This window comes from Phocoena phocoena, chromosome 1 (assembly GCF_963924675.1).
Source record: "Phocoena phocoena chromosome 1, mPhoPho1.1, whole genome shotgun sequence".
NCBI classification, from domain to species: domain Eukaryota; kingdom Metazoa; phylum Chordata; class Mammalia; order Artiodactyla; family Phocoenidae; genus Phocoena; species Phocoena phocoena.
Window position 1 is genome coordinate 60,631,163 of NC_089219.1, and position 13,301 is coordinate 60,644,463.

The 13,301-nt window shown below is 35.8% G+C and overlaps 1 protein-coding gene across 2 annotated transcripts in view; it reads left to right on the forward strand.

Moving 5' to 3' along the window:
- Window positions 1–13,301, forward strand: part of LRRC7 (leucine rich repeat containing 7) — a 391,693-nt gene that overhangs the window by 299,655 nt on the left and 78,737 nt on the right. Inside the window, exons 18-21 of one of the 2 annotated variants that reach the window (XM_065892761.1) lie at window positions 3,389–3,500; window positions 3,713–3,893; window positions 5,573–7,253; window positions 11,135–11,275. In XM_065892761.1, the coding sequence (XP_065748833.1) occupies window positions 3,389–3,500; window positions 3,713–3,893; window positions 5,573–7,253; window positions 11,135–11,275 (2,115 nt within the window). The remainder of the gene's footprint in view (window positions 1–3,388; window positions 3,501–3,712; window positions 3,894–5,572; window positions 7,254–11,134; window positions 11,276–13,301) is intronic. The other variant, XM_065892769.1, reaches the window with a different exon arrangement.

Below are 13,301 nucleotides of genomic sequence, written 5' to 3' on the forward strand. Positions count from 1 at the left end.
AGTCTTTCAGAGATTTTGTGGAGATGAAATCAGATGAGAATATTTATAACAGTTCTGAGCACAGTTCGTGGCACAGAGGAAATCTGCAGTAAATGACCATTCCTTTCCCATCCACAAGAGAGGGAGACCCTGCCACATTCTCCTTTAATACTTCTGTGAGTCGCTAGCTTGCATTAACCACTTTCATAAAGGAAGGCACTTTTCCATTTCTTAGGAGACTCAGCCCAATTTCTCTCTGTAGAGGAATCACATCTTTCCCCAGGAAAAAGAGGATAGTCAATTACCCTTGAAAGTTTCCTTAAATGCTTTTATTAATGCCTTTATTTTGACTCGAAAGCTCAGGCATAAGCTTTCTTCCCCCTTTGACTTCTACCTTAGGCTTTAGGCTCCCTTTCACTACAGCAGTATCAGCCAAGATTTAGTTTGACCAGTGGAAGGGCAATGGGGTTAAAAAAACAATTTTTTTTTTACATTTTCTTTCCCCTCAATCTCTGTCCCCTCACCAGAAAAAAATATGGCTCAATTTACTTACAATGGGAACTCCACTAAATTTGATTCCCTACTAGTAACTTCCACTGTCTTCACCCAAAGAAGTAGTCCCAAAAGCTTCACCCACTTTTCCAACATGAACTTGATTCTTCCAGCTATTTATAAAAGACTTTATAGAGGCAAAGCCAATTATTAATTTCCTTTGTTGGATAGTTAACTTTGCTATGTGAAGCCCATTTGAGAAGTGAGCTTTTCTTAGGATAGACAATATAGCATATACAGTATCCCATAGAAGACCTTCGAGAAGAACAGATTCCAGTTCAAATCCCAGCTCTACCACCTATTAAGCTTGTGACTTGAAATTATTAGCTTACCTCCCTGAACTTCCATTTCTTTACTTGTAAAACAAAGGTGATAATAATAAACAACTTAAAATAATAAATAACATTAAAAATAAGATTATCATTTAAATAATCAACAGGGACAAAATATAGTGTTTAGCCTAGTAACACAATAGTAGACAGGTAATAGATTCTTCTTAACTGACGACCACCATCATCATCATCATCATCATCATCATTTTGCTCATAAACATAAGAGAGTCTAACTGGGTCAGTGTAAATCCATTACTCTTGCTTCAGTAGTAGTCCTCTACCTAGGTGGAGGGCCACAGAATTCTAGAGAAGAGATATAAGTTCGTGATTAGCTGATATCATTCTTCCCAGTCATGAGGGCTCTTTTTTGATTCAAAATAGAAATTCTTGAGCAGTGTCAGAGACTAGAATTTAAGTCAAACTATAGCTGCCATGCAGAGATCCAGTCACAATTGTGAGATACAAGTGTAAATGTTTGATCTATACATAAAAAATAACTTGAGTACCGAATGTGTAAGGCATAAGGGGAAAAAAAAGTAGTGAAATCCTTAACTATATTTACATTTCTGTACTTATACAACTATTTTGTTTATTTGTTTTTGACTAAAACAAAATGCTTATAGTTCTATATTAAAATGTCATAAGAATATTTCCTTTTTAAAATATTATTTCAACAAATAAGTTATATTGATATTTATAGAATGTTAGTATTAGACAGAAATTTGCACTAATCCTTATTATCTATTACCCTCATTTTATTGATAAATTGAATAAGATCCAGAGAGTTACAGTGACTTGCTCGAGGCAACCTGATTAATAAGTGGTAAAGCAGGAATAAAACAGAAATATGCCACTTTGTAACTGAAAAATTTTTGAAAGTCTTAACATATTTTATGCCTTTCATAGTACCATTTCTCAAACTTGCATCTGCTTCTACTTAATACATGTCTCTAAAGATGTGTGAAGGCTTTTACTCTATTCTCTCAACTCAAAACTATATCCAAGGTTTCTTATGCTAAACTTTCGAAATAATATTCAAAATCCATGAAAACACAGATTTTCCTATTCATCTCCAGAATTTCCATCAATCCCATTCTCTTTTCCGTTCCTCTTCAAATATATACAATACTGCATGTTAAGTCTCTAATATGCTCAAGCTGAGCTAACCAGGAGGCAGCAATGTAAGGGATAATCATCGGACTAGAACCCAAAGGAATCCTACCTCCATGCTGGATCTTTGTCTACTTATCTATGTAAGCCTGGGCCTCACTGAGTCTCAGAATCCACCTCTAGGAAAAGAAAGGACTGCACTAGATGATCGTCCAGTCTTCTCCCACTGAAATATTATTTTTTTTAAAAAATGTCAGATATACCCAGGTTTGCGGTGGCGGGCGGGGGTAGGCAAAATGTATAGTAAGAGTTTCTATCTGATATTACCAACCAATTAGTTATAAGGCAGGAACCATTTCATTATTATATTTTGTCCTCAAGTGTATTCTTTCTCCAATTTAACAAAATACTTCTAAATGTATTACATTAATGTTCAAACAAACAAGTACTAATGAATGAAAAAAACTGAAAATTCTTCTTTGAATTCAAATTGAGCTTAAGGGGAAAAGACAGAAAGATAACTGCTGTGCACAAATTTATATCACTACTTACTCCTGAGTGTAAACAAGCCATTTTTATATCTAGAAGGAAGTGAGAATTTTGCTTTTCCTAATGTCCTCCCACTACCTGGTTAACCGGGAATAATAATTTGAATTACAGAAGTTTAAAATTCATCGTTTTTTTAAAATATGTTTATTTGTCATAAAATTATATTCTTATACCAATGTTGCTCATTATACTGAGTGAAAGGATGTAGAGTGAAGATTTAGCAGGCTAGATTGATCATGAGAAAACTAGAAACCCTTGGAAGAAGGCATGGTAAAACTAAAGAAACTGAGAAGATCACTTGGGAAACAGTAGGAATTTAAGAGGGAGATTGGCAGTAAAAGCAGTATTTATAGGGCCCAATTGTGCATTAACTTTGTTAATATTTGAAAAAAAAAACTAGTTGGTCAGTAATATATTCCTCTTAGAACTCTTAAAAGAGTCCATTCCTTAGAACTCTTACATGTTTATATGTTATAGATTATGTATTGTATTACTTATATATGACTTATTATAATTCAGTCCTGTTTTATGAGTTATATCTATCTCCCTAACTAGACTGTAAACTCCCACAGGGCATTGGTGACATTTTGTCTTTCTTTGGAAACTCCACAGTTCTTTGCACAGTGCCAGGCATATAAACAACTTTCAAAAAATGTCTGATGAATAAATGGTCCCATTTAAATTAGAAAAACAAAACATTTTAGTGCTTACCTCAGAGATACATATGATTCACTTCTCCTAGTGCGCCACGGTGAATTTAATTCTGGAGTCCCATCTTGTATCTGCGCCAAATAAAGATATTGCCATCTTGGTTAACCAATGTTTAAATGTTTACTTTCCTTGTCCTGTATTATTATATCTCTCAGGATTCTTTTGTTCATCCAGCTAATGAAATGAGGATTGGGGAACTTCACCCTTCATTAGCTGAGACCCCTCTGTACCCACCCAAACTTGTTCTGCTAGGGAAGGACAAAAAAGGTAACATTGTGAACCTGATGTGGAAAATATGCCACAAATGCATGTGCATGATGAATCACCAGTTGTAAATTATGATATACCATAGTCGATAGAAATATCTTATAAATATGTATCTCTAACATTCATTGGTATGCTGTTTTTCATACTTGCCTTTCTGTGTTTATACTTGTCAATGTTCACAGCATTATAATAATTTCCTGTTTACATTTCAGAATCAACCGATGAGTCTGAAGTTGACAAAACTCACTGTCTGAATAACAGTGTTTCCTCAGGCACTTACTCAGACTACTCGCCTTCCCAGGCTTCCTCAGGATCCTCTAACACCCGGGTTAAAGTGGGGTCCTTGCAGACAACAGCTAAAGAGGCAGTACATAATTCTTTGTGGGGTAACAGGTGTGTTTAGAATTCCCTCTTTTCTGTCCCCAAATGCTTATTTTCAGCAACATTTTAAAAAAATGGAATCTTCTTAATTTGGGGATTGTATTCAGCACATGAGTGGCATAGAAGACAGAGGGGCAGGTAAGCAAATGTAGTCCCCCTGGGATTTCCAAGAGTGGATAAATCCATTTTACACAGCAAAACCATTGTTTACGGGAGTGAGGGTAGTACATTAACAGGTTGAGATGATAGAACCCAAAAAATTTTTAATCGAAAATCAAAAATTGTGTTTGCCTCAGTACATAATTGTGACACATTTGGGCATTCACCATCCAAAATGGTGTTATGAATTAAAGAAAGATTCATGGAAAGCACTAATGTGCCAAGTACAGAGTAAACATTCAATAAATTTTTCATCAGCATCTTCATCATCATCATTTTATCACCACCTGGAAAAGTTAGAATGTAAGTAAAAGTATTTAATCCTTCCAAAATGGCTCCTACTCTATATTACTTCCATTTTACAGATATATTAAAATCAAAAGCTATGGAGGTCAGTAAAGTGACTCAATGAAGTAGCATTTACCCAGTGCTGATTCCCTTGTTTTGTAACATGTTGCTATGTTTCACAGTACAAATAGCAAATAAAAATTGTCATATGATATAGGTAGTCAATGACTTTCACTCAGATTTTACTGATAATGTCAATACTGTTAACAATATATTCTTTGGTAATTGATGAATAACTATTTCTACTCATTGATGCCCATGATAAAAATCTTAACTCTTTCAGTTTGTAAATTTATTATTTGTTATATAAGCTCAGACTGATTTAGGTACTTTTGGAAGATGCCTTCTAAATGCACTTTTTTTCAATTAGCAAAAGCCCTTAAAAATCTTTAATAAAAGATATATAATTCAATATCATTAGTGTGCAAATGGTTTAGAATAAACTTAGAAAAATGAGCATCTTGTAGAGATACTGTGGTCACCAGAATAAACATGCCAATGACCAGAACTCATAATTTAATTTAATTTAATTATTTAATTTAATTTAATTTACATTCTAGAAAAAGATATGTGAATGCATACACTATACAATGGATTTAATGTCTTGTAATACCTGGCCCTCAAATATGTTATTTGAAGACAACTTGGGTTCATTAGATATAAGAAGCATTGATAAGAAATGTACTCTCAACTAATAGTTTGGAAATGTACTGAATCAGAAATTCATGGGGACCAGGAATCAGGTAGCTCTAATTATCAGACAGGTTTCAGGACCATTACTAAAAATATCTATATTTCTTTCATTCACTCATTTATTCCTTCACTCATTCATTCAACAAATATGTACTTGGTACCTACTATGTGCCATGCACTATGCTAGGCCTGAAAAGAAAAAAACCTCTGCCCTCATGAGTTTACATTCTAGCAGAGGACACAAGACATATAACAGGTAAGTAAACTGTGTATATTAGAAGGTAATGATAACTGAGAAGAAATAAAAGTTAGAGCAGGGTAAAGGGGTGACTTTTTTGGACATGGAATAATAATGCTATCGTTAATCATAATTGAGGTGTGGATGAATGATCGGTTGAACAAAGGATGGTGGTATTCTTGCCGGGTGTTCTTTCTGGCAAAGACCCAGATCTTCCTCATTTTCAGGTTTCTTCTTCCCATTGTGTTCACAGGATTGCACAATCTTTCCCACAGCCTCTTGATGCAAAGCCATTGCTCAGCCAGCGGGAGGCTGTCCCCCCAGGGAATCTACCACAGCGTCCTGACCGGCTGCCATTGAGTGACACTTTCACTGACAACTGGACTGATGGCTCACATTATGATAACACCGGGTTTGTTGCAGAGGAAACCACAGGCGAGAATGCCAACAATAATCCTCTCCTGAGTTCAAAATCTAGAAGCACATCTTCTCATGGACGCAGGCCTTTGATTAGGCAGGACAGGATTGTTGGTGTTCCCCTGGAACTTGAGCAGTCTACACACAGACACACACCAGAAACAGAAGTGCCTCCTTCCAATCCTTGGCAGAATTGGACCAGAACCCCTAGTCCTTTTGAAGACAGGACTGCTTTCCCTTCCAAATTAGAGACAACCCCTACCACCAGCCCATTGCCTGAAAGGAAAGAACATATAAAAGAATCTGCTGAAATACCTAGTCCTTTTTCTCCAGGAGTACCATGGGAGTATCATGATTCTAATCCCAACAGGAGTCTCAGTAATGTCTTTTCTCAAATCCACTGCCGCCCAGAATCTTCTAAAGGTGTTATTTCAATTAGCAAAAGCACAGAGAGGCTTTCCCCACTAATGAAAGACATCAAGTCCAATAAATTCAAGAAGTCACAGAGTATCGATGAGATTGACATTGGTACATACAAGGTTTATAATATACCATTAGAAAACTATGCTTCTGGGAGTGATCACTTAGGAAGTCACGAACGACCTGACAAAATGTTAGGACCAGAGCACGGTATGTCCAGTATGTCTCGAAGCCAGTCAGTCCCGATGCTGGATGACGAGATGCTCACATATGGAAGTAGTAAAGGGCCACAACAACAAAAAGCTTCCATGACAAAAAAAGTCTATCAATTTGACCAAAGCTTCAATCCCCAAGGAGCAGTGGAGGTTAAAGCTGAAAAGAGGATACCGCCCCCATTTCAACACAATTCTGAGTACGTGCAACAGCCGGGCAAAAACATCACCAAGGATTTGGTTAGTCCTAGAGCTTACAGAGGATACCCACCGATTGAGCAAATATTTTCATTTTCTCAGCCATCTGTTAATGAGGATGCTGTGGTAAATGCCCAGTTTGCAAGCCAAGGTGCCAGGGCAGGCTTCTTGAGAAGAGCTGACTCCCTGGCGAGTTCCACAGAAATGGCCATGTTTAGAAGGGTCAGTGAACCTCATGAGCTGCCTCCGAATGATAGGTACGGCAGACCTCCATATAGGGCAGGTCTGGATCGCCAAAGCAGCGTTTCAGTGACTGAGTCCCAGTTCCTGAAAAGGAATGGCAGGTATGAAGATGAACACCCTTCATATCAAGAAGTGAAAGCTCAGGCGGGAAGTTTTCCAGTTAAAAACCTTACCCAAAGGAGGCCATTGTCTGCAAGAAGCTACAGTACAGAGAGTTATGGTGCCTCCCAAACCAGGCCAGTTTCAGCTAGGCCTACTATGGCAGCTCTTTTGGAAAAAATACCATCTGACTATAACTTGGGTAACTATGGTGACAAGCCATCAGATAACAGTGATATAAAGACGAGGCCTACTCCTGTGAAGGGAGAGGAGAGCTGTGGTAAAATGCCTGCAGACTGGAGACAACAGCTGCTTAGACATATAGAAGCTAGAAGGTTAGACAGGGTATGTTTGGCATTTCTCTGTAAGAATATCCCTCCTGCCTTTAGTTTTACTTTATTGGCATTTCTAAGCACATGTAGTGAAGCATGAACTACATGAATGAATAGATGATCAGCATTTTATTTATCTTTATATTGTGGGGAGATTGATCATAATAGTTTTTCATGGATACTGTTTGATGCTCTTTGAGAGTTCATAATGTATAGGTGAATTATTTGTCAAAACTATCCTAAATATGGTTAGTAAGAAAGAATTCGACTCTGTTATATGGGGTAGTGCTTCAATTGCGTTCTAGCCATTAAGGCAAAATGCATCTCCTAGGACACAAAACTGTTCTCTAGTGACCTAAAGAGTATGATTTTTATTGAATCTATAAAAAGTGAGTATTCTAATCCTTTCTGCACAGACTCACTTGTATTAAAATTAGACCTAATTTGTTTATACAATTTGCATATAGTTACTGCTATGGGACTACTAAAGTTATTACTTCTAATGAGCAATAATCTTCTCAGCAAGAAACAGAAAAATAAAATAAGCAGAGATTGAATGCCCTCCTACACATTATTTTATTCAATGAAAATCCTGCCATTTAGAATGTTGCTTTTCATATAGAAAGAAATGGTTAAATTCAAATCATACTACAGACAACAAAAATAGATGATGTCTTTATAAAGACTACAAACGTACAAATTAGTGTGTATATTGCAGCAAAAAAGGGGGGGGGACATTAATCCTAATGCAGTTAAAAATTGAATCACAGCAAATCATGAAATGCATAGCAATTGAGGAGAGAAAAAAAAAAAATTGTATAAGACCTAGAATTACTTTTTGTTGTTGTTTGTATCTCTCTAAGAGAAGTCTGCATTTTCTAGAACTATGATCAATTGACCATCACCACTGAGTGTATTGATACTTTGCAGCTTTGGTGTAGAGGGCTTTGTGTACTCTGCATTGACCTTAGAATCTTAAAAGTCCTTTTTGTGAAAATAGGGCCCTTTGTTCTCATTTAAATGCTCAGTGTAAATTGGGGATCTGGGTAATAATATACCATTAGAATGTTTCACTCAATAGTTTTATTTCATTTTGTGTCCTGCTAAAAGCACAGGTCACTGCATTTATTATATATTTTCTTAATGCTGAATTTTATGTTTTCAGGTATACTCTTTTAAAATAATTATATTGTTTGTAGGTCGTGTCTACATGACAAGAAAACAATTATTTATAGGGAAAGAGTGAACTAATAAATGTGGGTGTGGGTATTAGTTTCTCAATGTGGAAACTGGTTCTGCCTTGCAAAATATTTCATCAGAATGTCTGTTTCAAATAGGTGTGCTCAGTCCCATTGAAGGGAGCCTCATCAAAGCCTCATGACTGGCTGTCAGTGGGAGACACCTGGTCGGTTGTCACCATGCCTTACCTCAAGTTATACCCTCCATGTAGACAGATAACTTGGAGGGCGAAAATATTTGGGGCCAAATAAAACAGTACAGTTTGGGAACTCTGGCCTCGTGTAGACACGACCATACGTAACAGGGTAAGATGAACTAGCCAAGAAAGGTTATAAGAAGCTTTTTGGAGCATATATACAATGACTAGTAATTTGAGGCAACAGAGGAGTGAGTGAAAACAAAGCATGAAAAAGAAAAGACAAAATTTTAAGCACTTGGTATCATCATTTATTTACTGGTTTCCCAAATAAATGGTTCCTTTCCTTTGATCAGAGCTACTGAAAAGTAGGTGACTCCTCTAGTTGGAGCAGGAATTTGGAGAGAGGAAAATAGGACTGGGGAAGGGGGATTTGGATCAGCAGAAGTCTGGAGGTCCTGCTTGTCCCAGATCCAGATAACTAAAAGTAAATTTGTATGTATTTTTCCATTACTGTGACAATACCTCCCTTTTTAGTTAGTCTTCACATATCCTCTGTCTTTATAATTCCCTCAGTCTGTCTTTCATTTTTCAGAGCAATTTCAATGTATATTCAATAGCTTCTCATTTAATTCCATGAAAATAAATTACCTTAGAATATTGCTTCAAGCTATCAAATCCTGAAAGCTCTTCCTCTTTTCTCCAAGTAACTTTTCTTTCCCTCTCTAAATTGAGTTACTGAGCTATTCAGGCTGTATCTAACTTAAAACTTAAAACAAGATAAATTCAGGGTGCTGGAACACAGAGTTGTTATGTAAAAATAGTTCTGTACTGTTGTTCTTAACATTCTGCCCCAAGTCAGATTGCCCCAGACACAGTGTGCTTCCTTCCAGTGAAATTTAGTTGAGTGATTTGAACCCTGGAAATCAAATAGTTACATTAGAAACTACAAGATCTTTGTCCATTCCTCATGCAGGAGAACTGCTTAGAAGCCTGGACATTGGATGAGCTTAAGTGTTCTACATAATGTTGGTTAAAGATCTTGCTCGGTGTTGACCTTGGAGATGCAGCTCCAAGTACTACCCTAGATTAAAGATGCTTGTTTTCTCCTTTGGTTTTATCTCAAGGCTCATGCTTCCACTATAGAGCCCCATTTGACTGAGAGAAATGAAAATATGAACCCATATGTCTAAGACTGCTACTCTTCCATAAGAGCTGAGAGAGCACTAGACTGGAGTCATTTTAACCCTTAAGGAGTCATTCAAGTGCTAGATTGAAATGTTCAGTGTCCTTTGCAGTTTTGGCATGGTGACAATGAAAAAAATCTCTGGATGAAATAATCAGGGATCCATAACAAATATGATTATTAGACAGCACACCATCAGGACTTTAATAGTCTTTCAGTTGATGGAATTCTGGTGCTAAAAATCATTTCTTTGCAAAAATGCCCTCAGAATAGAAGAGCTGCCTGCTGTTAATGTTCAATAATATCCAGTTTTAAAAAGTGTACTAAGTTAACTTCTGTAGATTTTTTTTTTTCCAAATTAAGAGAATTACTTAAAAGGGCCAAATGCTGTCAATTATTACATGTCCATGATAGGTGGAAAGTAGAGATTGTACTGATGGAAACTATTTGATGACAGGGTATACAAAATGTTTTAATTTTTAAATGAAGTTCTGTAGAAAAAAACGAACTACCTATCAGACACTTGGAATAAATTTAGATGCACCTACTGAAGGGTAGCTATAATGCAAATATCACTAGAATGTTCTATAGGTATTTAGGTATATCAGATAAATAGCATTAATAGTTCAAATCATAGTTCCTTTAGTTTCATTATGAATTTTTTCCAGTTTAAAATGTAATTTTTAAGAAACAACAAAAAAGTTAGAATATTTGGATTCACATACAAGTTGACTGGTTTAACTAAACTAATAAGCAAATTCAATCATCCACTGGTCAGATTGACTGATTTTTTTGACCAGCTCTTTTTTCTGAGTTGCCATAATTATGCCTATAGACAGAGAAATAAAAGCAACTGATTTTGGCTTTAACTTTTCAGTGTATTAGTTTTAAGGCAGAATTATAAGCTAAGCTAATTTGTATGTGCTAATCTTACAATGTGAAAGAGACCATGAGATTTGCAGCTGACAAAATTTGATTAAGACCTCACTGTTTGAAATTTTTGAATTAATAGACCGCCACTGATGAACATTTGTCCAAAGTCACTACAATCATGATATATAAGAGATAGATTTTATGCCTTTGAGTTAGCAGCAAATGTAAAACAATTGTTATCTTTGCTTTTTGTCTTTTCTGTAGTTTTGGATGGTACTCATTATGTGCATAACTAACACTGTTTACTGTATGCTTCTGTCTGATCAAGTGCATGTTTAAAAAAGAAAGTTACTGTTTGCCTGCTTTAAGTTAAATGTTATAAATTTAAACATGTTCGTGTAATAATCAGTTTGTTGAGCATGTGTTCACATCCTGTCACATGATTATTTCCTCTACTCAGAATGCTGCTTACAAACACAGCACAGTTAACCTTGGCATGCTGCCCTATGGAGGTATTTCAGCAATGCATGCAGGCAGAAGCATGACTTTAAACTTGCAGACTAAGTCTAAATTTGATCTACAAGAACTACCTCTTCAGAAAGTAAGTATGGACTGCCCTACATGTGTCAGCATACCAAAGCCAATTAATGTTGTTTGTTCACATAATGTGTTTAGGCTGCACATACAGCCCTGCTTATAGACTCTCAGGAGTCCAAAAAGCGCAAGGGCAAACAATGTAGAGCCCAAACTCTTAGCTGCTAAATGAATATTTATAGCTAGATTGATTATCAGGTTCCTGCTTAACAGCTTTGCTTTTTGGATTGAGCAGGTACATGGCTTTTTGTGTTGCTTTAAAACTCATTTTTTTCTTATTATTCATTTTCTTTTTCTTTTATTCTTTGCTTCTCTTTCTTTTGTGTGTGTATATGTATGTATTGATATATACCTTTCTTTTTTTTTTTTTTTTTAACTTTTTCGGAGACCACCCTATATTCTCTTGCTGATGCATTCTGAGAACAGAACTAGAAATTATTACTGGATGGCACTGGCATAAAAACAGACACATAGATCAATGGAACACAATAGACAGCTGAGAAATAAACCCACACAGTTATGGTCAATTAATCTAAGTCTTAAATGTACCAATGAACTAGCTATAAGTAAGGAATTCTCAGAAGAAAAGATTAAATAAATGCTGGTTGAGTACAAGAGCTGAGATAGAGAATGGATGTGAATTACAGTTTTAATCCTTATGAAGTGAAAGAAATAATAAAAATAAAAGAACAAAACAAAGAGACACACACACACACAAAGAAATTATTATTGGATTTCAGTTGATTCCTTTGGAAAAGACATAGAGTCCTAAATTAGAATGAAAATTAAGTGGTTGACACTTCTAAACACTTCTTTAGCCCATTTTTTTTTGTAGGAAATATTACACAGAAGTAAAACACGAGAAACAAATTTGTAGCTTAGCTAGCAAATTTTTACTCATCCTGGGTTAATGGAAAAGTGGAAAGTTCACATGATTTTAAATAAAAATGTAGGCTTATTTGAAAGAGAATATACTGTAAGAGGAAACATTTCCATTGTCAAAGGACCGTTTCTGCTTGTTTTATTCAGGCAAAACAGAGAATACACATTTTACCTGTTTAAATTGACTAATGCACTCTTAGTTACCTTTTGATGGAAACTAATGAGTCATTTTCACACAATATGTCATTATGACTATATTATTAATGTAGTCATTAACCTAGTAAGTTTTTACAAAAAAAAGCAATGGAAAAGTAAGGATAACAAAATGATGGTAGCCTCCAAACACTCTTCTCTTAATCAAATTAATGAACATATGAAGCAAACTCCCATCCCAGGAAAGTGAGTGTTATAAGACCACAAACTCATGTTTTATTATCAAATTAGCCTTAATAACAGCCCCTAACTCTGTATAGTTTGCTTCCTACTCTGAGGAGAGTAATAAAATTAAAGAGACATTTAAATTCACAGCTTTTTTGTCACCTATGATCACTTTGGGGAAAAAAAAAAGCTAACTTAATTGAGAACTTTTGAAAATTGTTTTCCTTGTCCTCAGTCTCCTGTTACAGGACCAGTATTGTGTAGGTAACTCTCTCCAGGGAGAAAAATGACTGATTTATGGTGTTTACCTATGTCAGTGATAAAACACTCCCTCTCTGGCCAATTTCAAAGTAGTAACTTGACATCACTGAACTCAGAATTGGGACTGAGAATAGTCAGCTCTCATGAGCTAGTACAAGTCGGCTCCAGTACACTACCATCAGTGAGACCCTTTTCACAGGAGCCTCTAGTCTGTTCTTCATGTCCTCTAAGATGCCCAGGGAATTCATCTTCTGCCCTAACAAAACCATTGTTCAAAAAGATCTTGAAACTTATTTGCACTAAGGAACAGATGATCCATCACAACTTAAATAGACACCTTTTCTGGAGAGCTTGGTAATTAAACAGAAATCAAACCCTTAAACTACAATCATAGAATGTCAAAATACAGTGAGCAGATTTGAGAGATCTTGGTATGAAAGAAGCTATTGCTTGAACCCCTTGAAATTATATCATATGGATAACCTCTTATTTTGCTTAGTTTTTAGCCCTAT